Here is a 26,770-nt window from a genome sequence, read left to right on the forward strand (position 1 = left end):
ATTGAGATAAACACAGTTTAAGAAAATAAGAAAATAATACTAATATACCACCGCTACTACTAATCTATATTAAATGGAAATAGAATGTAAAATAAAAGACACTCAATGCAATTTCTCACAAACTCCGCCCTAACCGAGCAGCCAGTCCCAGCAGCACCTGGTCCCAAACAGTCGATCCCAGAGAGAGAAGAGAGAAAAAAGCAGAAAGGCCCAGAGGCCTCCGCAAAACATCAGGATGGCAAAAGGCCGTACTAAAAGAACTCTCAAACAGAACTCCACTGAAACAGAGCACAACGGGAATGGGTGTCTGTCTCCGTAGCCTCCCATGCTGCATATTTACAGCATGATGCTAATGGCACGGAATATTCTTATTGATCAGTCTGGATGTCAGTCAAGCTCTGCCCCATCTATGTCCCCCTTCCCAGCTGCCTCACACCTGTGGGCAGAGAGCTCAGAAAGACCTTGGCTCCCAGATGACAACTAAGATAACAACAAGCTCTTCCATTCTCTTTATTCCAACTCAAAAACACTGGAAATGTACTTAAAGAAAAACATTAACTCTGTCCTGGGGTGTTACCTTCTTGTTCTCAAACTAAACCCAAAAAACGACCGTGCTAGCTATGAAATAGAAAAGCTTCTAACTGCATGAAGAAAATTAACTCACTTTCAGTCATCTACTCAGTTGAGACCAGACACTGCACAGACAGAAGTTGCTCTGATTTTTGGCTGTGAGCCTCCAGCTGCTGCCAGTATTTACCCAAACAGCAGGAGCAGATTTGCAGGGGACTCCCCACAAGCACCAGTTCTTCCAGTACTTTGAAGACACAAGATCTGAATCCAGGTTTTTGCTTCATCAACAACTCTGAACACTGCTCTCTGGATGAGTTGTATACATACCTCTCTAGTAAATCTTACATATGAGAAAGCATATCCCAAGCAAGAGGTTAAAAGGTTTCTGTTATTTTGATGAAATTGGTACAATTTTGTCCTGCAATATCAAGATGTTCGTCTGAGTAGGGTCTCTTTCAGCTCTCCCAAATATGTGTGCATGCACAAGGGCCTGTAGTTCAGAAACAGACAACCCAGCCAGTTCCAACAGTCCTGTGCAAAGGGCTTGTGCCCAGGTAAGCAAGGCTGCCAAAAAACAGCCTGCACCTTCAGATGTATTCCCCTCCACACTTAACAGCTCAAGTTCTTCCGCTTCCCACCTGCTCTTGCCCAAACCGTGCAACCTGTTATCTTTCTTCTTAGCATGCTAGCACAAAGTTGTTTTGTTTCCTCAGTTAAGAACTTGTTATAAGTGCTTCTGCAATATCAAATGACTTCACAGCTTCCTCCCCTGAAAACCACTGTTACAACCTAAAAAAAGCAAAGAGCTAAACTAAAAGATGTAGTTTGCCTAAAAAACAAAACTTTCAACCTAACAGTGAAGGAGTACAACAGCTTATATGAATCCTCAATTCAGAATGTAAAGTCCATCACTGTTTTATGTGGAGGATGTGAAATTACAGGCTTCTAGTAATGAAGTGATATTGTATAATAGGGAACAAACAATGACACACTGATGCATCTCAAAATTTACCTGTAACATCCATGTTCTTGAAGACAATGCTATCATCCCAGTAAAATTACAGCAATCCTTGTACTTTGATGACCTTAGAATCATAGAATCATTTTGGTTGGAAGAGACCCTCAGGCTCATCTCCAGACAAGTATCTGATACCCACAGGATGTATTTAGTACTAGGAACTGGCCTTCATTCCACTGTTAAGGATGGGTTTTTTGACTGAACTCACTACTACTGTCTTTTAATCTCAAATTCTTACTTGAAACACTCATGAATATGCTGAATATTTCTTGCAGCTCCACTGAAATATTCTCTTGTAATGCAGAGGCCAAGGTTTGAAGGGCAGGTTTAGACCCTGAAAGAGCCACACAAATCACACTGCATGTACTTCCAGAGCACTGGGTACACAAAATGTGCTATTAAGCAGCTGAACAGAAATGCTCTGCATCAGGGTCCCTTGCTGTTTAACCTGAAAGATTAAGCAACATAAGAGAAAGTCACATCCAAGCACCGGTCTCTTATAATTTTCCTAATTAGTCCCCAAATCATCCTACTATGAAAATGATACTGGCTATTTGCAAGCCCAGAACAGCCCGCTTACACCTATTTTTTTAAATTCAATAAATGTATTATTCCAAATAACCAAAGTTCACTCCTCTACATCAGTTACACTTATATAACATAAAATTAATATGTATCAGGGAATCAATAGACTCCCACCCTACATGAAGTCCTGCATATACCATTTCAGCAGAATGTCAAAGCCTAGAGATTGTAAATTAAACCTCTGAGATTATATCGGGGTATCAGGCACAAAATAACTATTTTCTATAACAATCAAGCAAAGCTTTGGAAACTGTATGTGTTGATTGTGAGGCTGCAAGTTAATGAGCTCAGAATAAAAAACAAAACAGGAGTATCAGAAAAGGCACTGTTAACTCCAACATAATGGGTTTTTTCTACCAAAGATACTCATTGCAGTCTTATGCATTCTAAAATAGGTCACCAACAATTAATTATTTTTGCACCAGTGTTTAAACATTTTACATGCCCAACAGATTATACAAGGTAAAGACGAAAACAATTCTTCAGCAGAAAAATAAAACCTGGGATCTTATCCTCGCTAGCAAGGTACAACTTGGTGCAATCACAGTCCTGCTCCCAAAGCAGACTGCTGCAACAGCAGTATTTTTAGAGCCTGAGGGAATAGAGTGCCTGGCATAACTCTCAAGCATATGCAAAAAAGCAGCACATTAGCAGAGCTCTGCTTTTCCTCCTCTAGCCAGAAAGCACGTCAAAGCGAAGAACCACAGGGCTCTGAGGCACGCATGCGAACTCCCCACAACGAAGAGATGCAGAAAGGAAACATTTTTTTCTTCATTTATAAAGCAAAGGTGGCAGTGCTCCTGATGGTACCATCGCACACCTCTCTCTTTCCATGGCCAAGACCTGGAGGCTGCAAGCTGTGTTTCAGAGCAATAAAGAGAGGGATCTTCAGGAGCATTTCTACAGGTGACCAGAGCTTGTCAAGGGTCCCACCAGACAGGACAGAAGGCCACCCGTGCCCTGCAGCAGGGACCCAAAGAGCCCTACCAGCATCTCCCTCTCGCCAGCTCCCAACAATGGTCCAGTCTGTGGTTGGGACCGCTACACGCTCCCACAGCAGACCAGCCCTGCTCTACAAGACATGGGTCCTGGAAATACTAAAATATTTAAAGCAAAGGAGTATTGTTCCTGTCTATATTCTAAAGACACGTTCATACACCTGTGCATTCAACCTATACCATCACAATCACCCCAGTCACAGGTAAAACCAACACCGAGCATATTTACTTCCCATTCCACAGCCTGGGTATATTACTTACAGTAACAGCCAGCTATACAAGTTACAGAAAAGAAAAAGAAGCCTTCACTTATGTATCTCAAAAGTTATGTTTCCTGATAAGAGTAAAGCTTATTTTTTAATTATTACTGAGGACTGCCATTCAGACTGGAACTTTATGTAATAGCACTATTTAGATTTGATTCACCACTCCTCCTCATTTTCAGTTAAGAAATAACAAAATTACTACCCTTAAAGAATTAAACAGTTCCACAGAAAAGAAACTGGGATAAAAAGGGAAAATTCTCACCTTATAGCAACCTGCTGCTTCACAGAATGATAAGCACTGTTCCCAACTTTTAAACATGCATGCTTATTGAAGAAAAAACATACAGAAGATCTATCAGCAAAGCTTTGAATATAAGATGTTTTACATAGCAAATTCTCCCATGTCAAAAACCCAGCACGATCTTGCTGGACTAAACAGACTCCTCCCCTCAAGGAACTTTACAGACAAAAGTGATAAGAGGATATTTCAGAAAACAAGATTAAGTATCTCCTAAACACTCTGGCAGAAAAATGTTTTCTGTTTCCCTAATGTTACAAGATACTTGATTAATTTATTTCCGTGCATACGTTATTTTCCATAAAATTTCCATAGTCCGTCTTCTGTAGGAGCTAAAAAGATGTACAAGTAGCATCTTCATAGTGAATGTCAGAAAGGCAGCAGGTTTATTTAGCAACGGTAGAGAACAGCTCCATTCCACAGGTTTGGACACTCTTCTAAGTAGAGGATAGGCAGATATCCAATTTATCCTCCTGTAGCAAGTTGGGTAATCCAACTCACAATATAAATTAATTAGTGTAATCGCTAAAAAAGCCAAGATACCAAGAGAAAGCAAACACAAGTCAGATCATCAAATGTGAAAAAAGAGGCTTTTCATATTGCTTGATCTGCATTTAAGAAGGTGTTTATCTTCTCTTGTTTATGATGACAGCAGGTCATGGATCAGCTGCAGAGGAGCAAAAGGATTAATTTCAGATGACAACTTCCCTCACTTCTTCACGGATTAGTTTTCAACAGGTGAACAAGCCAAACCAAATTATTCTGAGACCAAAATAAAGGGAGCAGCAGGACGTGAAGGCCAGAAAGGGGAACTGGGATCATCCCTTTTGGCAGCTACCGAGTTTTACTAGATTAGATGCTATACAATGTTACACCCTTGATTGTTTTAGCATGCTAAATTCCCCATCAAAAGAAGAACCAAGCAGTTACATGGACTCTAAGGGGAGTGACAATAACAAGGGAACTGGTGACTATCCATGGTCAGGGAAGCACAACTACATGTTTTCATTTAAATAGTTACAGATAGTGTCAGCCAACTACAAAACAATCAGTGTCACAGGTTGCGTAGGATACATAAGAGTCAAAACCAAAAAGCTTTCACACTGAATTCTGGCCAGTGAAGACCAAGGAAATCCTACATACAGAACCAGTGTGAGCAAATGTCAAGGACATGAAAGCAAAAATACCCTAATTTAAATAAAATACAAGAATAACCAGTTTCACAATACTTTTTTTTTTTTTTTTTTTTGAACATTGTCATTCCATCAACAAACATAGTAGTTAGGCTTCTGGAAAACAAATGCCCATCTTTTAAGAATTACTAATAAACCCCAATTTCCCACATGATAACAAAGAACAATGGAGATGGCAGAGCAAGAACTCATCAAGTACGGTACAGTCATGGGCAGGTTCATAAACTCCACCTACTGAAACTGCCCCACCCAAAACCTTCCACAGGAGCTGAGGATGGAAAGCAGCTAAGGCTGCTTCTCAGCACAACGCCTTACATAACAGAGGTTTTGTGCCAATCTCCCTTTTTAATTAAAAACAGCATGTTGGGACCCAGTGGTAAAACAATATTACTGCATGGTCTTCAAAGACAAAAGACAGCTGAGGAAAGGAATTTCCAGTACTACTCTCCATCAACACTATACTCTTGTAAATTGCTAACCTACGCATTTCCTTAAACGACTGCAGACCAAGAGCATACTAAACAAGTTCTATTTCTTTGCCGTAAAAAACAAATATTTCTTCATTTGCATTCATTTTGTACAGAGGAGAAACCCAAAACTGTGTCTAAACAAAGACTTTCACAACCCTTATGCATGATAAATGAAATTAAATTACAAGTCGAGACAAATTTATCTTGCCAAGAGCTTTCATTGCCGTTTCCTAACATATCACCTTTCTAATGTTTGCAGCTATAAATTAAACAGAGCAGAAACAATATGTTCACTGTTCTTTCATGGTGAATATACCATTCTCCTGCATACAATGCTCAAATTAGTGACCACCAAGGATACTGTGACAAACCAGAGAGCTTTGCACACTTACATAGCAAAAGTTTTCTTTTGGTCACAATCTTTAACTGGCATCTTCATCAACATAATGATGTGATTTAAAAAAAAAAAACCAAACAAGCTGAATAATTAAACACAGATTCTATAATTAAACACAGATTCTAAGTAAAATTTAACTACTGCAGTAATTATCATTTGCCTCCTTTTGGCAGGCTGAGAGCAAGCAGACAGTATGGCAGCTACAGGGTCACTTCTCAGTAAATACATAGTAATTTGATTATTTCTTAAAAAACTAAAAAACACTTTGTCATTTTAACCAAATTTTAGTTTAATTTTCATTTCCCTTGACCCTCAAAATTCAGATGCAAAGGAAACTGACTAAAAGATTAATGCTTCTATTTATTTTGCAGTAAGTGAGGACTTGTCAGGAAGAAGTGGGCGAGCTGGAAGTATCAAGTAGGAGATACTCCAACTACCTGCTCCAGTGCTGCACCACTGAACGTCACCTAGAATTTATAGATTTGTAACACTGATTGCTGATCCTTGACATAGAAGACAAATGATGTGGATAACATGCAGAATGCAAACAGCTCTTAGGCACTTCTCCATCTCAGACAGCAACACTGGCTTCCCCACACCTGAAGGTGTCATGAAGAGTCTCTTTTTCAGCTCTTATTTACATCCTCCTGTTCCCTCCTCAAACAAGAAAGCTAAAAACAAGCCACTCGCAACACAAGAACTTAAGCTTTTAAAAAGGTTTCAAGTGCCTGGGATTTTGATGGAAATTCCTTGCTAAAGACGTGGCCTGTCTGACATGCGCTTGACTAGCACAGCTTTTGTCTGATGTTTCTAAGACAGCACTGGCTGTCAACCTCAGCTTTACAAGCAGACCCAACTGAACATACAGGTTATCTAGCAGTTTTGAAAATAGTAAATACAGGTGAAGGGAGAGGAGAGAGTTCAAGAAGCACTGAGAGCTTCAGGCTCTAAATATTTCTCTAGGGAATTTAGAGATGATAACTTTTGGAATGACAAAGATGACATTTTTCTAACATTTCCAGAGGCTTACTGGGAAGCCAATACCATTTTCATGTCACTGGAATGACAACTTCTTTCATGCGAAATATTTATTGCATCATGATCTGCATGACAATAACAAATCACATTTCTGTCTTCCAACTAGCTCAGATTCAACCTGTATTTCAGAAGCTTTTTTACAGGCATTACATGCGCTCCCAGCATTTAAAGTGCATTTTAATTAAGCCATTTAGACAAAGGTCCAAGTTGGTCACATTCTCCCCTCCCTCACTGAGGATACAGGCCACCACCTACTCATTTGACTGCCTGAAATCAGCCTGCTGCTGTGGAGAAGTACTGACCTGTACTTGGAAGAGTACAGAAGGTCTTTCCAGAGCTGTTCACCACAATGACAGAAGCAACAAAGCCCATCTGCACTGCTTTGCAGGGACAGTTGCAGGTTAGAAAAGAACACAGAAGTACTGCAAACCTATCAGAGAATACTTTACATTGGAAGGGAAGTCAAGCCCTCTAGGTTCTAGCCCTTGCTCAAAAAAAAAGGCTAATTTCAGTTGAACACTGACCAAGAACAGAGATCCCTCCATGTCTCTGAGTACACATTCCAGGGACTGAACATTCTCACAGTGAAGGTTTTTTTTCTTTATATCCAGCTGGAGAGTCCTTTGGTGAAGCTGGTATCTGTCTTGCCTCATGCTTTTGCTGTGCCCTTGCAAGAAGCACTCAGTTCCACCTTCTGCCTTCCACCCACAGGCAGCTGAAAACAGCACCCAGGTGGGTCCATTAGTCCTCTCCAGGCTACAAACCCAGCTCCCTCAGCCTCATACACTACATGCTGCAGCCCACAGTCCTGCTCAGTGACTTTCTCCTGGACTGGCTCCTGTTTGTCCATCTACCTGCACTGCCAAGCCCCATGCTTGATAACAGGACTCCAGATGCAGCTTCACAGCTACCAAGCAGATATGAACAATCATGTTCCTCAGTCTGCTCTTCCCAGTAGAGCCCAGTGTGTGGTCACCCTTAGCTACTGCAGGGGCACACTGATGACTTGTCTGCCAGCATGTGCAAAGTGCAAGTATTGTGCTTCACTCCAGCATGTGCCAGGGTGGCTCAAGTCCTCCAAGAGAGCCAAAGCCTATGATCATGGTGGTTCTTGTTGTCTTGAGGTGGCTTTGACCACCTCTTCATCTTGATGGGGCAGGTGTGCTGCAGATGCTTACCATAATGCCCCACTTTCCCTTGCTGTCCCCATAATCCTGACCCATAAGCTCTTGATGTTCCCTTCACAGCAGAGCTCTAGGCGTTCCAGCCATACCTTTGCAGAAGCACAACCATGCCCATCTTCCCTTCCTTTTTAAGGAGCATAAACTACAGCACTCCAGCTGCGGGATCACATTTCTGCGATCCAAGGGAGATCAGAGGCCTGCACTGCACAAACTTGTAATTTCATCCAGACGCTTCCCATCCACACTGTGTATTTGTGTGCACCTGAGATGAGCCCCCAATGCACAGCTTCTGAGCTATCCCATACGCACTACCCTGCTCTGTCCCTCCATTTATATGCTAGAGAAAGCATATGTTAGGTTAACTGATTACTAAATAAAGCACTGTAAAGACATTCAAGTCTGCCTACACTAGCTAGCAACAAGTTGCTTTTTTTTTTTTTCATTTTTAAACAAGCTGCTACTTTAATTGTCATTCAAGACTGATTCATGAGAATGTTCTACAAACTTGGAAATTTTTCCCTGCTAGCCATTGATCACCTCAAGCTTCCTAAAAATCTATTACTTTCTGACTCTGCCAGAGACAGAACTGGTTTCTACAGTTTGGCCCCCATGCAGTATCATATTCAGGAATACAAGAGAAAAGCTCAAAACAGGCTCGAATCAGAACAAGTGACGTTAGAGAACAACCTGCAACTCCTCTGGAACTGAGATGTCTGCACTGCACCTTTTCTACTACAGGCCATAGACGTATAAGAGGTTTGGCCAGACTATGCACAGAAGACTAAAAAAGTCAGCTGGAATTTCAAATTTGTGCTGTACACAAGTGTCAGAGTTTCCTCCCCAAAAAATAGGAAAAAAAAAATTCAGCATGACTTCCCTTAATTCCCTTTCCAGGGCATAACCACTATTTTACATTCTGCCATATTTCTCAGACTTTCCAGTATTGGAAAAACAAATATTACCTACTGAAGCTGCTTGCTGTATTACATTTAATAATGTTATGCAATTAATAGATGTATTTGCACTTCCTGTCTCTGCAACTGCATTCTAATTTCAGAAATCTGCTGACTATATGGTGAGGAACAAGACCCTTATGTACTTGCCTTCTCAACATACCACATGGGAAAAGTAGGGTTGTATCTTGTATATTTATAATTATTTTTTTATTCATGGAAGACCAGCCAGACATGGACAGAAGCCCATGTCTTTCAAGACAGACAAGTATCAGGAAAGCCCTGTTTTCTTAGTTCTTATTAGGACCTGTTCCAGTAGATAAACCTTATTTTATCTAAAGCATATGCACTATGTACATTAATTTGAATTGTTACTTTATCTATGGTTAATATGAACTACTGACATAACATTGTGTTCCATCTATCCATAATGGTTAACAACACATTGCAGGCTACAAACTACTAAAAGATGATCCATTTAGCTCCAAAAGATGACTTGCACCATCTACAGGTCTTAGCAGAGAGTTGCAAGAGTGTAACTTTATTTCAGACATTCATTCTATTATCCTACTGGAATAAAAGTTAAAATACCTCCTGAATAAGCAAAACAACAGGCTTACTCCAAAACACTGTCATCTAACATCATTCCAACCTGGATAGTTTAGCCCAGTTTGATAAGAGGTTTGCACTGGCTGGTGTTGAACAGGGTGCTTTAACGTGGTACACTTCAAGCTAAAAAATAAAATCAGTAACTCACCTTGACAACAAAGGAAGCACTGCTTTTCTGTGAATAGTAAAGGAACAGAAGTCCAGATATTTCCTTCTCAAACTATCCATATTGTCTAAATTATAGTTTGTAATTCTTAAAACACCCGCAATATACAGCAGAACACAAAGAAAACAACTTGGTGACCACCTATCTTTCCAAAGATATTTGAATTTGTCAGTACATCTCATCAGTCCCACTAACAGCTTGTCTTATTATGCTTGTTCCTTTGGATTAAAAAAAGAACAGTCCTACATGCTTTGAACAGCATTAAAATTGGGAAGATGGGACACCAAGGTTTTACAAGTAAAACACATTACTTTCATCCCCAAACCAAAGAATTACGTTCACCAAAACAGTACTTGAAAGCAAGATGCATTAAGACAGGCTTAGCTATGCTGCGGAATAAACTGAAGAGCATGACTATAGTCACACTGTAGTATTTCAGTGTCTAGAAGCACAAATTAAAACAAACAAACTACTTTTAACAAATTGCAACCCTGATGATTCTGTGGCTGTGCAGGATACCAGAGGTTATCAACGGACCTCTTTCAACCTCATAACATGTCAACATACAACCTTTACAAGCTTCACTCCATTGAATTACTCCCCTCCTCCTTTAAATACAGCTTATCTTAAATGTAGTCAACATCAGCCATACAAAATAGCAACACAAGCCTCATAAGCTCTACAAGCCAGGTCAATTTATGCTTTCTGCCTATAATTTAACCACAGCTTTATAAAGAAAACGCCATCTATCTTCCAAACTTGCAGGATTCCTGATGCACAGTAACGAGCAAACAAGTCTGATACGAAAGTTAAAATTTCCAGTGTTTGGATCTTAGGATGCAGAACTGACAGAAATAGGCGATCCTGGGCATATAATGATGAAAGAACTAACAATGAAAGCTCTTGTAACACGCATAAGATGCAGCATTCAATAAATTTGGGGACAACTATTTCAGTGCCACATTAATAACATTTCTAGGTGTGCTCTGATCAAGTTACTAAGTAGCATTTTGCAAGCAATTAGAGAAAGTAGAAAAATTTGTTGAAGAGAAGCAGAATTACTCAAGTCTCCACAAATCTAGAGAGAAAACTACTCCTTGCATAACTTCTTTAAATGTCCATGTGTCCTGGCCAAAATTTCTTTTTTGGTAGTAATGATCCATGCTTAAGCTCAACATCATATACAGACATACCTGCAATGTCTTATCTGAAGTACCAGCCTTATAGAAGGTATCAAAATTAAATTCAGTTTTCTAGCCTCTTCTGCTTTGTGAAGATACATATTAACATACATTTGGTAACGCATTAACCTGCTGTTCACTTGAGTTGCATGAAGTTTGGTTTCAGATGATAAGAATATAGCTATATTTAGCACAAGTTTAAAAAAAGCATAACTTTTGTTTGCATGGTGAACACAAGAGATAAAGACACACACTCTCTGTAGAAATACAGACATTGCAGTTTTCCTTTCTGAAGGTCTGAGAATTATCTGTACATTCTCAGAGATTTCCCAGATTCTCTAAGGCTTCACCTCACAGAATCACAGAATGTCAGGGATTGGAAGGGACCTCGAAAGATCATACAGTCCAATCCACCTGCCAGAGCAGGAACACCCAGATGAGGTTACACAGCAATGTGTCCAGCTGGATTCTGAATGTCTCCAGAGGAGACTCCACAACCTCCCTGGGCAGCCTGTTCCAGTGTTCCGTCACCCTCACTGTGAAGAAGTTTCTTTTCATATATAAGTGGAACCTTCTGTGTTCTAGTTTGCACCCACTGCCCTTTGTCTTATCATTGGCTGTCACCGAGAAGAGCCTGGCTCCATCCTCCTGACACTCACCCTTTATAAATTTATAAACATTAATGAGGTCATCCTTCAGTCTCCTCCAAGCTAAAGAGCCCCAGCTCCCTCAGCCTTTCTTCATAAGGGAGATGCTCCACTCCCTTCATCACCTTTGTTGCCCTGCGCTGGACCCTCTCCAGCAGTTCCCTGTCCTTCTGGAACTGAGGGGCCCAGAACTGGACACAATATTCCAGATGTGGTCTCACCAGGGCAGAGTAGGGGGGGAGGAGAACCTCTCTCAACCTACTAACCACCCCCCTTCTAATACACCCCAGGATGCCATTGGCCTTCCTGGACACAAGGGCACAGTGCTGGCTCATGGTCATCCTGCTGTCCACCAGGACCCCCAAGTCACTTTCCCCTACACTGCTCTGTAACAGGTCATTCCCCAACTTATACTGGAACCTGGGGCTATTCCTGCCCAGATGCAAGACTCTACACTTTCCCTTGTTATATCTCATTAAATTTTTTCCTGCCCACCTCTCAATGGATACTGCTCCCTACTCGTATGCATGGTGACATGCCACATGCACTGCTACACCTGGTGACAGGCAACAGTACCAAAAAGTAAGGAAGAAAAAGACCATTCATATTTGGGCCACAATATCCAGGCAACATATGGCAAGAGTGCCTCACTATGATCAAAGGCAGTTTTTTTCTGGAAATAGGAAGAGGTCACTTAACGGGGTGTTTTGTTGGGCTTTTTAGTTAGTTTGGTTTGGGGGTTTTTTGGTTGGTTGTTTTTTTTGTTGTGTATTTTAATTGGCAAACAGGGAATAACATCAAAATGTTATTACACAGACCGAGCATTTGCAGTATCAGTAATACGAATAGTTAAGAAGTGGCTGCTACATTGCCTTAGCCTGTAACATGAATTATTTGACCACCTAAACATATCGTACCTCTCCTCTTTAAAACATGATAATTGTAAAAAGCATTTAATCTAATGGTAACCTGTCAATTCGCATCTCAGGGAAAAACGTTTTCTGCTCTGTTTAACTTTAGTGTGTTACAGGATAGCACACAAAAACCTCCAACCACCATTATTTCTTGGTTGTAGCATTTTGTGCTCAAGAAAGAGCCTTATCTAAAACAGTTACTAATGTGTAAGTCTATCAAACACATAATACTGTTACCTTTCTTCAATTCTATTTTTGTCCATAAGTGGTTGTTTGATCCACTGATTAACTAGTCTCTGTCCTTGAGGGGTTCTGCATTTATTTAGTAAACCAGCTAGAGACTGTGCAGTGTTAGCATTTTCCACAGAACTCTGGAAAAAAGAAAAAAAAAAAAAATCAAGAGTTAGTGAAGTTTATTGACACCCACTGAATAATACCCAACTTCGTTACCTAGGAACAGATCAGTGTTTTTTTCTGTATTTAACTAGGCACACATGAGGAAAGACAATGAAAGAGCAAGGCATTAAAACACTTCAGCTCTGTTCCCTGGAACATGGTGAACAAGGAAAAGGTTTGTCCATTTTGAAACCAGCTGACTGAACAGGAAAGTCAGAAACATACCTAATCACTGGGCAGCTTGCCCTTTGAACAGGAAAAGCGGAAATATGTCTAGATATTTGCTAGTTTGCCTTTCATAACGTCAAAAAATAGGGGTCCTGTCTATCAAAAAAAGCAGCAAGAAACAAGACTTGGGTTCAAGGGTTTGGCTGGAGATCTTTGAGGGGTGCTGGGGACAGAACACAACAAGATGAGGCCATGGGAGAGAACACAGTTACACAAATTCTCTCAAGCTTCCCCAGGTCATCCTTGTAGTATACTATAAACACCTCTAAACTTACTCTGTTCAGATTATAGCTTATTATCTATAATTTAGGTTTAATATTAACTGGACTCAAGACAGCCTTTTGGACATTTTTTCTTGGCGTTTTGTTCAATTTGTGCACAAACAGCTAGGAAGCAATAATTTTATATAACACTGAAAAAGAGCAAACAAGCTCGTTTCAGCTCTTAACTTTGAAATTAAAATCTCAAACCTCCCTACCCAAGAACACTTACAAATAAAACAGCAGGCAAGCTTTTAATCAGGAGTGGGTCTGGATGCCTGTGAACAACTGTGATGTAGAACCAGTGTCACCACAACAGTGAGAAGGTATCCTGACACATAAAATCCCTGGAAGATCTAATCTCTAAAGTGGATGTGCCTATTTTCAGTGTTCTGAACAGTATTACATACTAAAAAGTTCTGAATCCAAGAAAGTGTCACACAGTACACATACTATACATGAACAACCTACTTGAGCGCACCCAAGTTGGAAGGCTACAGTTTCATATAATCAACTGCATCTGCTCCACCATATGAACTCTACCTACATACCTCACAGAGCAGCTCAAATTACAAAATATTTTGTAATTTCCTCCCCACAGACAGCTTGCCACACAGGCAACGACGCAGCTTCCTGCTACAGAGCAAACCCTTTGTTCCAAGGCTCACGACAGCCCCTAAAGACAGACATGGCAGTGTATTTCCTATCACAAAATTCATAACACCTGCAAGGATTTATACAGGGATGTAGATAAACTTCCTAGATCATCTCCATAAAGCTTGAGAAGACATAGAATTTTTGCTTCATTCCCTAGACAGTGGGACAGAATCAGGAAATGAAGCAACGAAAAAAAAAAAAAATCAGAACACCTCTCTCTCTGGGGTTAACCAGCTCAGATGCTGAATATATGCTCTTTTTTACTTCTAGATATCCCTCTAAGATAAACAGGGGACCACTATACTGTGATTTCTTCCTATAAAAGTGGATTAGCTCCAAGCAAAGATCATTAAGCAGAGCTTACACAACGAAAACAACAGAAAAAGATGATAAAACACAGCACTTTGTCCATTTTCCCACAACCATAAAAAACGGCAAAGAAGAAAACCAGACATGGTGGAAAGTATGGAGAAGACAGGTAACCTGCTTGGATTTGTCCACCCCCACCAGCAGTGCTCCTGCCATATGCCTCCTGTTCCCCCAATACTACCGAATTCAGGCTTCTATTCCCCTTCCCAAAACCAGCACTACTGTATAAAGCAACTCTGCTTTCGAGTTCCCCATCATACCACGAAATTACAGAACTCTCTACCACCACCACACCCCAAGTCTGCTCCTGCCACTGCAGATGTGAACTTCTCTAAAACTGACTAAAAAAGACAAAGCATCATTCCCCACACTGCTCAGCCAGATTCCTCAGCAGCTACAACCATGAGGTACTTCTAAGGGTCTTCCCATATCTGCATTTGACACAGACACCTGTTTGTGGTGACTTCCTACCTCCTTGTTGATCTTCTCTTCTACATTCAAAGTAAGCTAGCAAAAAACAGAACCAAAAAAGGTGGCAACAGTGGCTAACAGAGTTTAAAACACACTGTACAGGAGCAGCTGAAAGCAAAGCTAAAATGTAGAAGTTACCATTAAGCAGGATCTGTGGAGTTGTGATTAGGCAACCGAGCTACTTACGAAGCAGCTAAGTAAGCATACTGAAAAACACCAATTCAAGTGTATATTTCTTACCTGGAAAAGGTTGAGGGCTTGAACAGCTGCATTATCTAGAACCATATATTGACTAAGATCAAAAGTAGTCAGTTCAAATTGTCCAAAATTAGACTCATCTGACAGCAATTCTAAAAATTTGATAATGGCTGACAAAGACGAAACAGCAACCTGAAGTTTAAAACATAAAACAAAAAACACCATATTCTTATTAGAAACACTAATGAACTGGGGAGTATTTGATAAATACCCCTGGAAAATTACAACTGGGGAAGACTTTGATCCATGTCAATTCCAGCAGGGCCCTGACAGACTCATCCTGTTTGACAAGACTTCATTTTCACAGGAACATCCTATGGCACTGCAGTGTCTTTCTAGGTAGGTGCAAGAACAATGAACTAGACATCTGCATAATCTGATAAACAAACTGTGAAATACACGCCTCACCAGCTTTCCAAAGCTGTTATCAGGATGTTTCTGGCTCAGGATCACAAACAAGTTACTGCAGATAAATAAGATATCATGGATCATCTCAGGCCATGGTTTCAGGGTTAGTTTTCAGCCAGAACAAGGATCTGTTCTGACTCACCGCATGGCATTACAAACACTGGTGCCAGCACAAAAGAGGGAGCAGCATGACTGACTTGTTCAGCCGCAACACTCCAAACAATTTTAACCTGTTATGAAATCACACATTAAGTGAGAATAACTCTGTACTTTAAACTTGCAGTGAGCATCAGCACTGAAGGGCATTTCAAAACACATTAAAACATGTTCATCTCAAGCAAATTACCTTTTGTTTGCAGCTAAGAGAACAAACATGCTCAGCCGACATGCAGGCACTAAATCATATGCTTGAGTCTTAAGATGATACAAAACAAAAATATTATCATAAACATTATTTTGTTTTCAAATAGCAATTCTCCTGTCATGCAAACTAATCAAAGTTTTGTATTTCAGTCCTTAGGCTAGATAGATTACAAATAGGAAGTACCTCTTGTGCATAGTCTATTTGTTTACCAGAATTTACTACTTTAAAGAGGTTTAGTGCAGGGTCTTCTCATTTTTTTCCAGGACCCTGGAATCCAAATTTGACACAGTCTCAAGCTAAGCAGGACTGGTAAGCACTTTAGCAAGAACATAGCTTAATATACTATTGGTTGTACAATATACTTCCCTAGAAGTATGGGAATCTAGCATACAACAGGACCAATGAGGAGAAAGGAGACCAGCTCACAACAGGAGCACATTAAACACTGTTCTGCTCTCTGCCCTCACCTGTTTTTCCATCTCTGGCAATGCTGCGCTATTGATTTGTTCTTCTTTTTTTGATTTCAACAAGCGATTGAGATCCTGAACAATATCTTTAGTTGTGAAATCCGCCTTCTTCCTGTCTGTAATTAGGATTCCTCCTCGCTGAATGACCTGTTGTCCATAAACAAAGTTATCAATTACTTTCAATATTCAGGGGACAGACGTTCATCACACCAAAGCAAACCCTGAAGAGATATTGGGTTACTGCTAGGTTGCAGAGAGAATGACAGACAAGATTTTACCTTAGAACAACTTTTCCTGATTAAAATATAAATGAGCCAAGAGAGAAATAATATATTTTATATGAATAAATCAACACTTCTTCAAATTAACATATTGCTCCTTCATTTCTCCATAAATCATGGAGCCCAGCTAATAGGCTAGACTACAGCTTTTTAGATAGTTTTTCTAACTGTAAGCTGCAATGGTTCCCTTACTTGTCGTAGTTTTCCCATCTCTCCTGCAGTCTCTCCTCCTGGTAGTACACATTCCTTCGGTCCTAGTTGAACCAGCAGAGCTTCAAGGTTTGAGAACTGATCGTTATCTGGAAACTCACAGACGCTCAGTTTTCTCAGGGTAGTGTCAACATATCCCACTCCTACAACTCTTTGTCCATCAGTAGTAGACAGTTTAACCCCCACAACCCCAATGGCCGATGACATATCATTGTTGGCAAAGAGAACTTCCTCAAACTGGGCAAGATTTCCTGGAGAACCCTATTTAGAAAAGAAATGTATTTTAAAGAGTGTGTGTGTGCACATGCATACTATTTTTTTTTAAAGGATAACAACAGATAAAACCAAGTAATGAACAGTCCACTAATATAAAACACAAAACTGTTCTGGTTTTTTAACCATTAAAATTTTACATATCTCCTATACCTCAGGCTTCCTTAATTTCTCAACCTGTGGCAAAGATACAGGACAAGCTCTTACAGCAGTAGAAGATATAGCGATATGTAACAGACCACATGATTTACCATCACACCCCCAATGTCAGTCCCTGAAAATCCCCAAATTCCAAGCTGAGGGACTCAGGAAAGAACTGGGGATTTTTTCTTTCATCACACAATTATAAAGAAAGGTAGAAAATGTGTACCTTGTATGCTAAATACCAGTCATTTTCTTTGACAGATTTACTCCCTGCTTTGTTCTTGTAAACTTCAACTCTGTAATGACGAACCAGAAGCAGATCTCTCACAAAAGATTCAAAGTTCATTTTACTAAGCACAACACTCTCAAGTTTCTGAGTTCCTATTAAAAACATAAAAAAAAGGAAAAAAAATTATCAGTTATCCAAGTATGTTCATAAGGTTTATTTTCTGTAACTGAAATTCCCAAGAAACAGAGTTAACAGCCTTCAGGAAGGACATTATTCTGACATTGACAGAGCAAGCATGTAAAATCCATGCAACACCACAAAAACACAACACTCAGTGGATTAACTGATCAAGAATGATGAAAGCATACACCACATACAAATGAAAGCAATGTTCATGACAAAATTTCACTAAAACTAGGTATACATGTATATTAAAAGATACATTCCTTTCACCCTTTCTCTTTCCTTATAACACTCTTGATTTGTTTTTCTAATTAATCTTTCACACGTTTTAATTTAATGAGTGGTGGAAGCCAGCTGCAAGTTTTCCTTCCAGATAACATCTTTTCTTTCCTGGACAAGACACCTGTTGACAGAATGGACCATCACCCTAGTCACATTCAGGAGATGGCAAGAAACATGTGCCAAGACATTTCCCTTTTATTGCAATATATACTGTAAAACTGAAGTATTCTCAATAAAGTTTAAAAGTTTATATGAACACTTAAATTAAAAAGTGCCTAACTGACAAACTTCTTGCTTCTGCTCCCATGGGGGTGCAGGCAGATGATACAGTTAAACAAATTTAACTCCATGCAGCTGCATATACCACTTCTACCTCCCCGCCTCCAGCACCAGCCTACTCACAGAACAAGATAATTCCACTACTAAACAAACTGGGGTTTTGGGTGGGTATATTAAGTTTTCTGCCATACCAGCAAGTGGAATTAACTCCAACTGGTGTCAGATACGTTAGAGATAGATAACATATAAAGTAAGCGCAAGCAATAGACAGGGATTATCACATCCCTGTTTTCAGTATCATGCCTTCATCACATTTGAGGATCTTCCTCTCTTTATGTGAAAAATGTTAAATGGTGAATTTCCATACCCATAAGAACTTATGGGTTTATTTTAAATAGGATTTTTTAATTTTCTTTCTTCAGATCTCTAGTAAGAATTTTTTTGGAAGCAACTGAAAAACTAATTCCACATAATTAGGTCTATTTCCCAGTGCAGAACTGCTCAACAAAACACAATTTTTCTTTCTTTACACATGAGACAACACACTTGCATAAAGTGGGGGCAGCTGAAGCTATATGTGCTTCAAAATCATCCTGAAAGCAAAAATGTAGCTTTATGCTGACTTTTAGTTGGATGTGCTAGAAAATGCTACAGTTTGCAGTGTTTTAAAACCAGAGCTGATCATAACAGGCTTAAATCTGTGAAATGACCACTTTCAAACATAATTTAAAAAAAACATATTGATTCACGTCTTTCTAGTCTGGAACACATAGCAAATTCTACACTTGAAACTACCAAGCTCTACAATTTCTCCATAAGTTTTTTTATTTTGTGGCTTGGGGGAGAGGGCAATGCTTCAGGTTAAGGTTTGTTTGTTTGTTTGTTTGTTTTGAGGTGTTTTGTTTGGGTTGGTTTGTGGTTCCTTCTGGTTTGGGGGTGTTTTTTTTTTTTGTGGGTTTTTTGTTTGTTAGTTGTTTGGTTGGTTTGGGTTTTTTACATATTAGCTCATCACTTGTGAAAAGTCTGAAAGAATGCCATGCTCTTTTTAATGTCAGTGCACCAAAAAACCCAACAGATCATTCATAACAAACAGGTTCCAATCAAGTTTATTTTGGAAAGTATGAGCCAATAACTTTGCAACACTGTGTTCCTCGAGATTAAGGATAATACTAAGGTTTGCCTCTTCTGACAAGATACCTTATCTCAGTGCTCTGCATCCAACATCTGCAAGCTCCACTGTCTCACACCAAGAGATAAATCAAAAGCAACAGGGGGTGGATGGAAGAGAAAATCTTATGCAATACATAATTAAATATCCGATTTACTTCTGCAGTCCATTGTCAGTCAAATGTTAGGTTACCATTGTTTACTTATCACCTGCACTATAGAACTGTATTAGCCCAGTCCTCATTTATCACAGAAAATGTCACGCAATCATTATCACAAACTACCAGCGCTCTGGAAAAACGTGATTAACTGCTGTCAGCCTACACAATATGTTGTGTTCATGTAACTATCCACACCTGACAGTCCTGCAGTGTGAACTCACACGAACAGAAGGAACACTCAGCCCCACAATTTCTGCCCTAGATACCTTCCTACGTTTGCACACCCGCATCTGTCACATGCATCCCACTGAAGAAAGAGCTGCATTCAGTTACGCTCGCTTCGAAGCGGCAATTGATCAAAGCGCCCATTAAAATCCAGAGACCTTTTAGTATCTCCGCTCCCCCGTTCCCCTCAGCGGCACAGCAGCGGTACCACCGCCCTGGCCTCTGCCGTGCCCGGCACCCACCAGCAGCGCTGCCGGGACGCGCAGCGGGTGGGGAACGGCGGCAACTCACGCCCTGACAAGGTCCCATCCTTGAAACACGCCGCCACAGAGAACTTAAGCCCGACGGAGCCAAGAAACGCGACGACCGGCAGCGTCCCGAGCCGAGTGACAGCCCGCAGGCCTCACCCTTGAGAACACGCGGCTGCTGCACCGGCACCCGCCGCCCCCTCCGTGCCCGCTCCCCTCCGGCCACCCGAGGCCGGCCGCCCCTCCGCAGCAAGGCCCCCGGGAGGAACGCGTCCACCCCGCCGCAGCCGCGCTGGCCCCCGCCGCCCCTCAGGCCCGAGCCCGGCCTCCCCCGACACCCACCCGGTGTCCCCGCCAGCTGCCGAATGACGGCGCGGGTGCGGAAGAGCTCGCGGGCGGCCAGCAGCGCGTCCGCCCCATGCACCGTGTAGTAGTCGCCGCGCTCGAAGAAGCGCACGGTGGTGTCGGGCTTGTCGGGCAGCGAGAGCACGGCGCGCACGAACCCCGCCTCGGTCCCCGCGCCCTCCGGCCACAGCGCGTCCCGCGGCGGCTCCACCGCCATGCTGCCGCCTCGCGACACGGGCCGCCGCGCGCGCGCGCGCGCACCGGCCCGCCCGACGCACACGCGCGCGCCAAGCGACGGCACCCAATCGCTGCGGGGTGTGAGCGGTACGTCGCGCCCGCCCCGCCCCTCTACGGCGCGCCACACGGAGGGACCAGCTGCCTCGCGGGAGCGGGGCGGGTTGGGCCTTCCCGCGCGCCGTGCGCTGCCATGGCAACGGCGGGGACGGGGGGCCGCGGCCCTGGGGCTGCCTCCCGCCGGGCCGAGAGGGGCTGCGCCCTCCCCGCGGCGCCCGCGGGACCCGTGCGATGGCAGGAGCCGTGTGTGTCTGTACCACCGCCTGCCAGAGCCCAGGCGTCCTTCACACAGGCGTGTGGGAACGGCTCCAGCCATCTGGATGATAAAAGATCAATACTAACATGACCATCTGCACAGTCAAAGAAGAGTAATACTGACATGATCAAATCACAGCGATCAGTCAAAAGAAAGTGGCCTTGACGGGTTACACAGCATTATATGTTTGTGAGGAGTAAGAGCGCGGGGTTGTGAATGTTGGGCTGGAAGACCGCCCTACATCTGCGTGAGAGACAGTGTGGTGGGTGTGGAATAAGAATCTTGGAAAAAAAGTCCTGTGTAACCTCTTGGTCCAGGCTTGTATCTGTAAAGCTATAAATTGAGAAAGAGTTAAATAAAGAGAGCTTGCTTGCTTGCTGCCTTTGGCTGGGCTCAGCTCAGCCGTGCCTGGCTCTGCTCCCACTGCTGACACGAGCTCTGTGTGTGCGCCGCTCTCCAGCGCCACACGGGCACGCAGCCACCCAGGGTCCTCCCGGCAGAGGAAAGGACTGCCAGGCAGCCATGCCGAGGTGTTGGCTGCGCTTGCTCCCTGAGGAGGAGCAGGGCGCGCAGTGTGTGCAGCCAGAGTCATGCTGCTCCGGCTGCCAGCAGGCAGGACGAGGTGGGGTGATGGGCCCTCCTCTGCTCGCAGGGGTGTCCAGAGACCCCAAGGGCCCCCTCTGGGAAGTAGACAGCAGTTCTCCCCCTCCTTACAGGGGGGGTCACTCTTCTCAGGCAGCACAAGGAGCAACATGACAAGTGGCCAAAAAAATGATGACCTGGCCATCATTGACACACTGGGGTCCCCAGCTCAGGGACCAAAGGGGCACTGTCTGCACCAGGGTGCTTGGAGGGAACCTGAGCCCTGGCTACACGGTGGTCCCTGTGCCCAAAACACTTTCGAACTTTTCATCATATTTTCCTTGCACTGCCCTATGCATTTTTTAATTTTGTTTTCCCTTCTGATGGAAAGACACAGAGGAATAGAAACAGTATAGGTACATTCTAACAATCTTTCTTTTAGTGATTATTAAGACTAATGGGAAACCCTGGTTTCATCAGATTAAATCAAGCTGGTTTTTATTTTTTTTTTTTGTCTTGAACCACTATTTTTTTTCCAGTGAGTTCCAAATCCTGATACTTTTACCCTAACTCTGCTGTCTGCACCTTAGCACCTATGGTCAAAACACATCTTAAAACTGAAGAAATGCCTTAAGATTTATTGTGTAAATGCTTATCCCTTTTTCTGGTTTGTCCACCTTGCCGCTTTGGAACATCCCCTCATCTGTGTCCCATTGCTTTCTCTGTCCTTTCCACCCTACGTTACCTCAGCATCTTCCACCTCATCTCTTGCCCCTCCTCCTCCTCCCAGCCCACCCCTGGCCCCAGCTGTGGCGTGCTTTTGGGACCTCTTTGCCCAGATTCCTCACCCAGCTTCTCTCTTCTTTCCCCTTGGTGAATCATTGTGCTCACTTTTCCTACTTCTTGGTGTCAATAGTTGCTTTCCAAAAGGCCCTCAGAGGCCCATATAAGGAATACTTCAGGTTTTCACACCAAACCATCATTTTATCACCAGGGCCACCCTGATCTGAAGATGTTGCCGTGTGCTGGCTGTTCCTCCACAGGAAACGCTTTTGAGTCCCCACCTCTGCCCCATTCCTGCTGCCAGGTGTCAGCCTAGGCTGCCTGTGCTCACCCCAGACTTCCCCACCCAAACCCCAGCCCTGTACCCCTGAACTAGCACAGCTTTTCCAGAAGGGACTTCCAAAGCCCTTTTGCAAATGCACTCACTGAAGGACAACAGGCAGTTCTTGTGGAGAAGAGAAAGTCCAATCTGCCTCCATTTGACTTAGGAAGTAAGAAGCAAAGCATAAGGTCACTAGAGCCTCAACAGCTTTGTAGTTGACCAAAATCTTCCTCTTATCTCCATAACAGCTGTAAAAATAACATTGCTCTGGCAGGGCAGTTGGATTTTTTTCACTGTGAACAAGCATTCTTTTCCTAACCTTATTTTCAGAAATGGCTAACCTGTCTGCTCTGATACTTCCCTCCTTGCAGCAGTACTCACACAGGGAAATTCAGCCTAAATAATTATCATTTAGCAAATACATAGCCTTCTACAGGCACTCACAATGTCAGGCAACCTTGCCAAGAGGTGATAATACCAGGTCAACCCAAAATAGAGATGAATAGCTGGCAGTGCCTGTCTTTGAATATAACAGTGACTACAGATAAAGCAGAAGATAGAACAAGAAGGAAAAACAGTGTCCTGTACAACCAGCTAGAGAGGAGGTGGGCTCCAGGGACCTCATTACCACCTTCAAAAGAGATAAAATGATGTCTGTAATTGCTGCATGTTGCAGTGCTTCTCTCCCCTAGGCTGGTGACACCTCTTCATGCAGCACTTTGCTCAGGGCAGCTCTGCTGAGCTGCGGGCTCCCATTTACTGAAAGCCACCACCTAAACCAGCTGCTAATGCTCTTAGTGTGGTGACCGCAGCCCAGGAAAAACATTTATGTTGTGACACCTCTTGCAGAAAACGTCACTGGCTCGATGACCTTTCCTCCGAGCTGCTGCTGTTTTCCCTGCCCCATCTTTTCCTCTGGGGCAGCTGGACGTGCTGGCTGAGCTGCACAGGTCTTGCTGAGCAGGGCTTGGTTGCTGCACCATGCTGGGGCTAACACAGCGCTCCTGCTTTCTCCCTTGCCTGCCAGGAGGGATGGGAATGAGAAGATGGCTGTAATCATTAAACACTTTACAGGCGGGATGCTAATCCAGATCTTTTAATTTTGTTGCCTTCCTGTGCATAACCAGCATATACAGAAAAGTCACAACAGCTTTTCAGTTAGGAACACGGATGTCCTTTGACCACTCTAAAGAAAAAAAGTCCTTGTTCACTAGCAATTAGTTAATATTCAAGTGTTATCAGTCACAGCTCTAATGCTTCTGAGTTGGTGGGGATGTTACCTGAAAATTTTATGTTAGACTGGTGTGTATGTATGTATAATGCAGCAGAAACTTAAGATTAACAAGATAAGAACATTCAGTTAATGTGAATTCAAAACCAGAAAATGTGGCTGTTAACTTGTAAAGGGCCTTTTAACTTTCTTGTAGGCACTCTTGTCACTCAGATCAATTTGGCACAGCAGTACTCCACTTTACAGGTGCCTGAATTAGTAAGGATTCTGCAGTGCATTTAGGGGTCAGTAACCCCACTTCTTACATGTACAAAGTTTTTACATGCTATAACCTGGTAAGTGCTGCCTCCAACATTACATACTGCTTTTTATCTGCCGCCCTCTCCCTTGCATGCAGCTGCCATTGCGTGTCACTGGTAAAACAAGGAGGACAGAGATTTTAGGAAAGTTCATGAAACTCTGTGGGGATGGGCCCAACTATCCCCAACTTACAAGCCAGCTCTACAGCCTGCCTGTGTGCCCAGCAATGCACCTTGCTAATACCAGACCGCAGCCTCTCCTGGGAGCTGTGAGAATTCAGAAACTAACAGTTGTAAAGGTGGATCAGCCGAGCTGCAAGCATTTTTAGTTTCCTAGAATATTTTTCAGCCTACATCAAGCAGCCTGTAACCCACTGCATGTTATGGCAAAGTCCAGTGGGTGAGGATATAAATAAACACAGTTCGCAAACAATGTTATTTCTCTACCCAACTTATTATGTTGTTTGGGATGGCAGGGAATGCACCAGTGTCAACAGACCCTATGTACACAACACTCCGACCTTTCATTTTGTAGTTTTGGAAACTATGCTTAGGGATTACTTCAGTCTTTGGAAGATAGTTGTATAGCCTTTATTGGTCATGCTTTCTCAAATTTGTTATTTGCATATCCTCTTCTAAAAAGTCTCTCATTCTCCTTGCATAAATATTTAATTTTGCTCAGCAGTAATAATAACTAATATAATATGCTACTGTCATAATTCATAAGGAAATAATATATTCGCACTTGCCTATACAAACACTATTTTCCCGCTTTGTATATAGGCACCAAGATAAAAATTACTACTAGGGTTTCTTGTACAGTTTCTGTACAAGACAAAAAGATCTCATAAATACCCAAGTTATTTAATAAATCTTCAGTCTGCCTTTTGTATCCTTTATCACAACTGACACTAGAAGAGAAGGAACATGGTATCACAAATTTGTGTAGAGCTTTAGATTTAAAAAAAAAGCTCCTTCATGGACGGAAGTTAATGAGTTAGGCAAATGGAAGCATGCAAACATTTACCTTGTCAAAAACTGATGCAATGACTAATACTCTTTTATTAAGTTCTGTTGGTTTGTTTCTTTTACAGGAAACTTGCTTTTTTAACTTTGCTGAAGGCTTTCAAAGTACTAAAATAGAGAATACTTAGTACTTTTCTATTTAATACCATATTATTTTTCAAGAGCAAACATCTTAGCCAGCAGTTCAAGACTGCTCCATATACGAGAAGAAACATCACATGCATATGTAGAGAGCTGACACTATCTGAAAGTGGCTTTTTTGTTTTTTAGCTTCAGTACATTAGTCTCTTCTAGCTATAAAAAACTATAGAACATAATAAAGCTGCAGGCTACTGATACACGAGTTCCCCCTCATCCTTTTCCATTTCCCAATAAATGCACACTTTTATGCAGATGAACTGTTGTACAAGTGCAGTGTTTGGTAAACAAAGCAGGAGAAAAGTCAATATAATGGTCAACAAAAATATTTAGAAAAGGAAACTAGGGAAAAACCTACTATGGGCCACCATTTTGAGGGCTGAACAGCATCATGTTTTTACCATAGTAACTGAGTTTAGAAATTGATATAGTGTTATACTTCAGCTGTGGATTTAAACTGTCTCCTATTTTTTGAATTAATTTCTGTAAACTTTGTGAGTTTCTGACCCCTTGGTTATTTTCAGTCAAATTTGGCAAGGGAACAGACCATATTAGAGACAAAAATCTTGTGCAAGCATCTATAATATGAAAAGCTCCATTAGGAGAGGGGGGGGGGAAAAAAAAAAAAAAAAGATCTGTCTCCTCCTACTGTGGGAAAAATAGGGAGAAAATAATTTTTAAACAAACTCATTGGGACAAGGCCCAGGCCACAGAGCAGTCACATACCAGCCAGTCAAGTCAGCACACGTGTAGCTCCAGCCCAGCCACTGCACACGACATCTTGTTCTGTTCAGGCCAAAACTAAGGTATGAAATGGGGAGGAAACAATAACATTATTATCTTGGAGGGAAGAAAGAAATGCCAAGGATACGACAATATAGACACTTAAGGAAGTCTAGTATTATGGAGAGTGAATTAGGGAAGAGAATTATACATGACTTGGCATAAGACAAACATACTGAAAATGAGGCTTTGTTTGTCTAACAGCTTACAGAATTGTATGAAATTCAGCATACCTCAGCAGACCGCCTGCAGACCTGGAGAGAAAGGGAGTGGTGTATAGTGGCAGCAGGAGAGACCACCCTACAGAAGTTGTCACTGAAAAAGCTGCAAAGCACTCTGGTGAGTTCCCTCCTTCAGGATTTTTGTGCTTATCAGGTACAGCAACTTCACAGAACACATCAGTGTGCATGTGTCCACCGCCCAAAACATACTGCAGACACAGAAGTTAGGTAAGGCCTGGGGGCTGCAGCAGCTCCGTGTACACACCCAAGTTGGGAGCACCATATGTCAAAAGACCCAAGGGAAGGCATTGTCCACGTTTTGACATCTGACACAGTAACACATACACATCAGCTACCACCCTATTGGGGTATATTTCATCTTATGAGCACAGCATATAGAATATCCTCTCAGTAGTTTACCGTCCTTTTCCTTTTTTAGGGCG

The 26,770-nt window shown here is 42.1% G+C and overlaps 1 protein-coding gene across 1 annotated transcript in view; it reads right to left on the reverse strand.

The window, feature by feature from the left end:
- MSH2 (mutS homolog 2) overlaps positions 1-20,648 on the reverse strand; it is a 55,757-nt gene extending 35,109 nt beyond the window's left edge. The window contains exons 1-6 of the mRNA XM_082049671.1: positions 20,390-20,648; positions 17,500-17,654; positions 16,839-17,117; positions 16,366-16,512; positions 15,109-15,258; positions 12,725-12,858 (exon numbers count right to left, since the gene is read on the reverse strand). Of these exons, the coding sequence (XP_081905797.1) occupies positions 12,725-12,858; positions 15,109-15,258; positions 16,366-16,512; positions 16,839-17,117; positions 17,500-17,654; positions 20,390-20,609 (1,085 nt within the window). The 5' untranslated portion in view covers positions 20,610-20,648. The remainder of the gene's footprint in view (positions 1-12,724; positions 12,859-15,108; positions 15,259-16,365; positions 16,513-16,838; positions 17,118-17,499; positions 17,655-20,389) is intronic.
- Between the last annotated feature and the right edge of the window lie 6,122 nt (positions 20,649-26,770).

This window comes from Streptopelia decaocto, assembly GCF_964273445.1.
Source record: "Streptopelia decaocto genome assembly, chromosome: 3".
NCBI lineage: Eukaryota > Metazoa > Chordata > Aves > Columbiformes > Columbidae > Streptopelia > Streptopelia decaocto.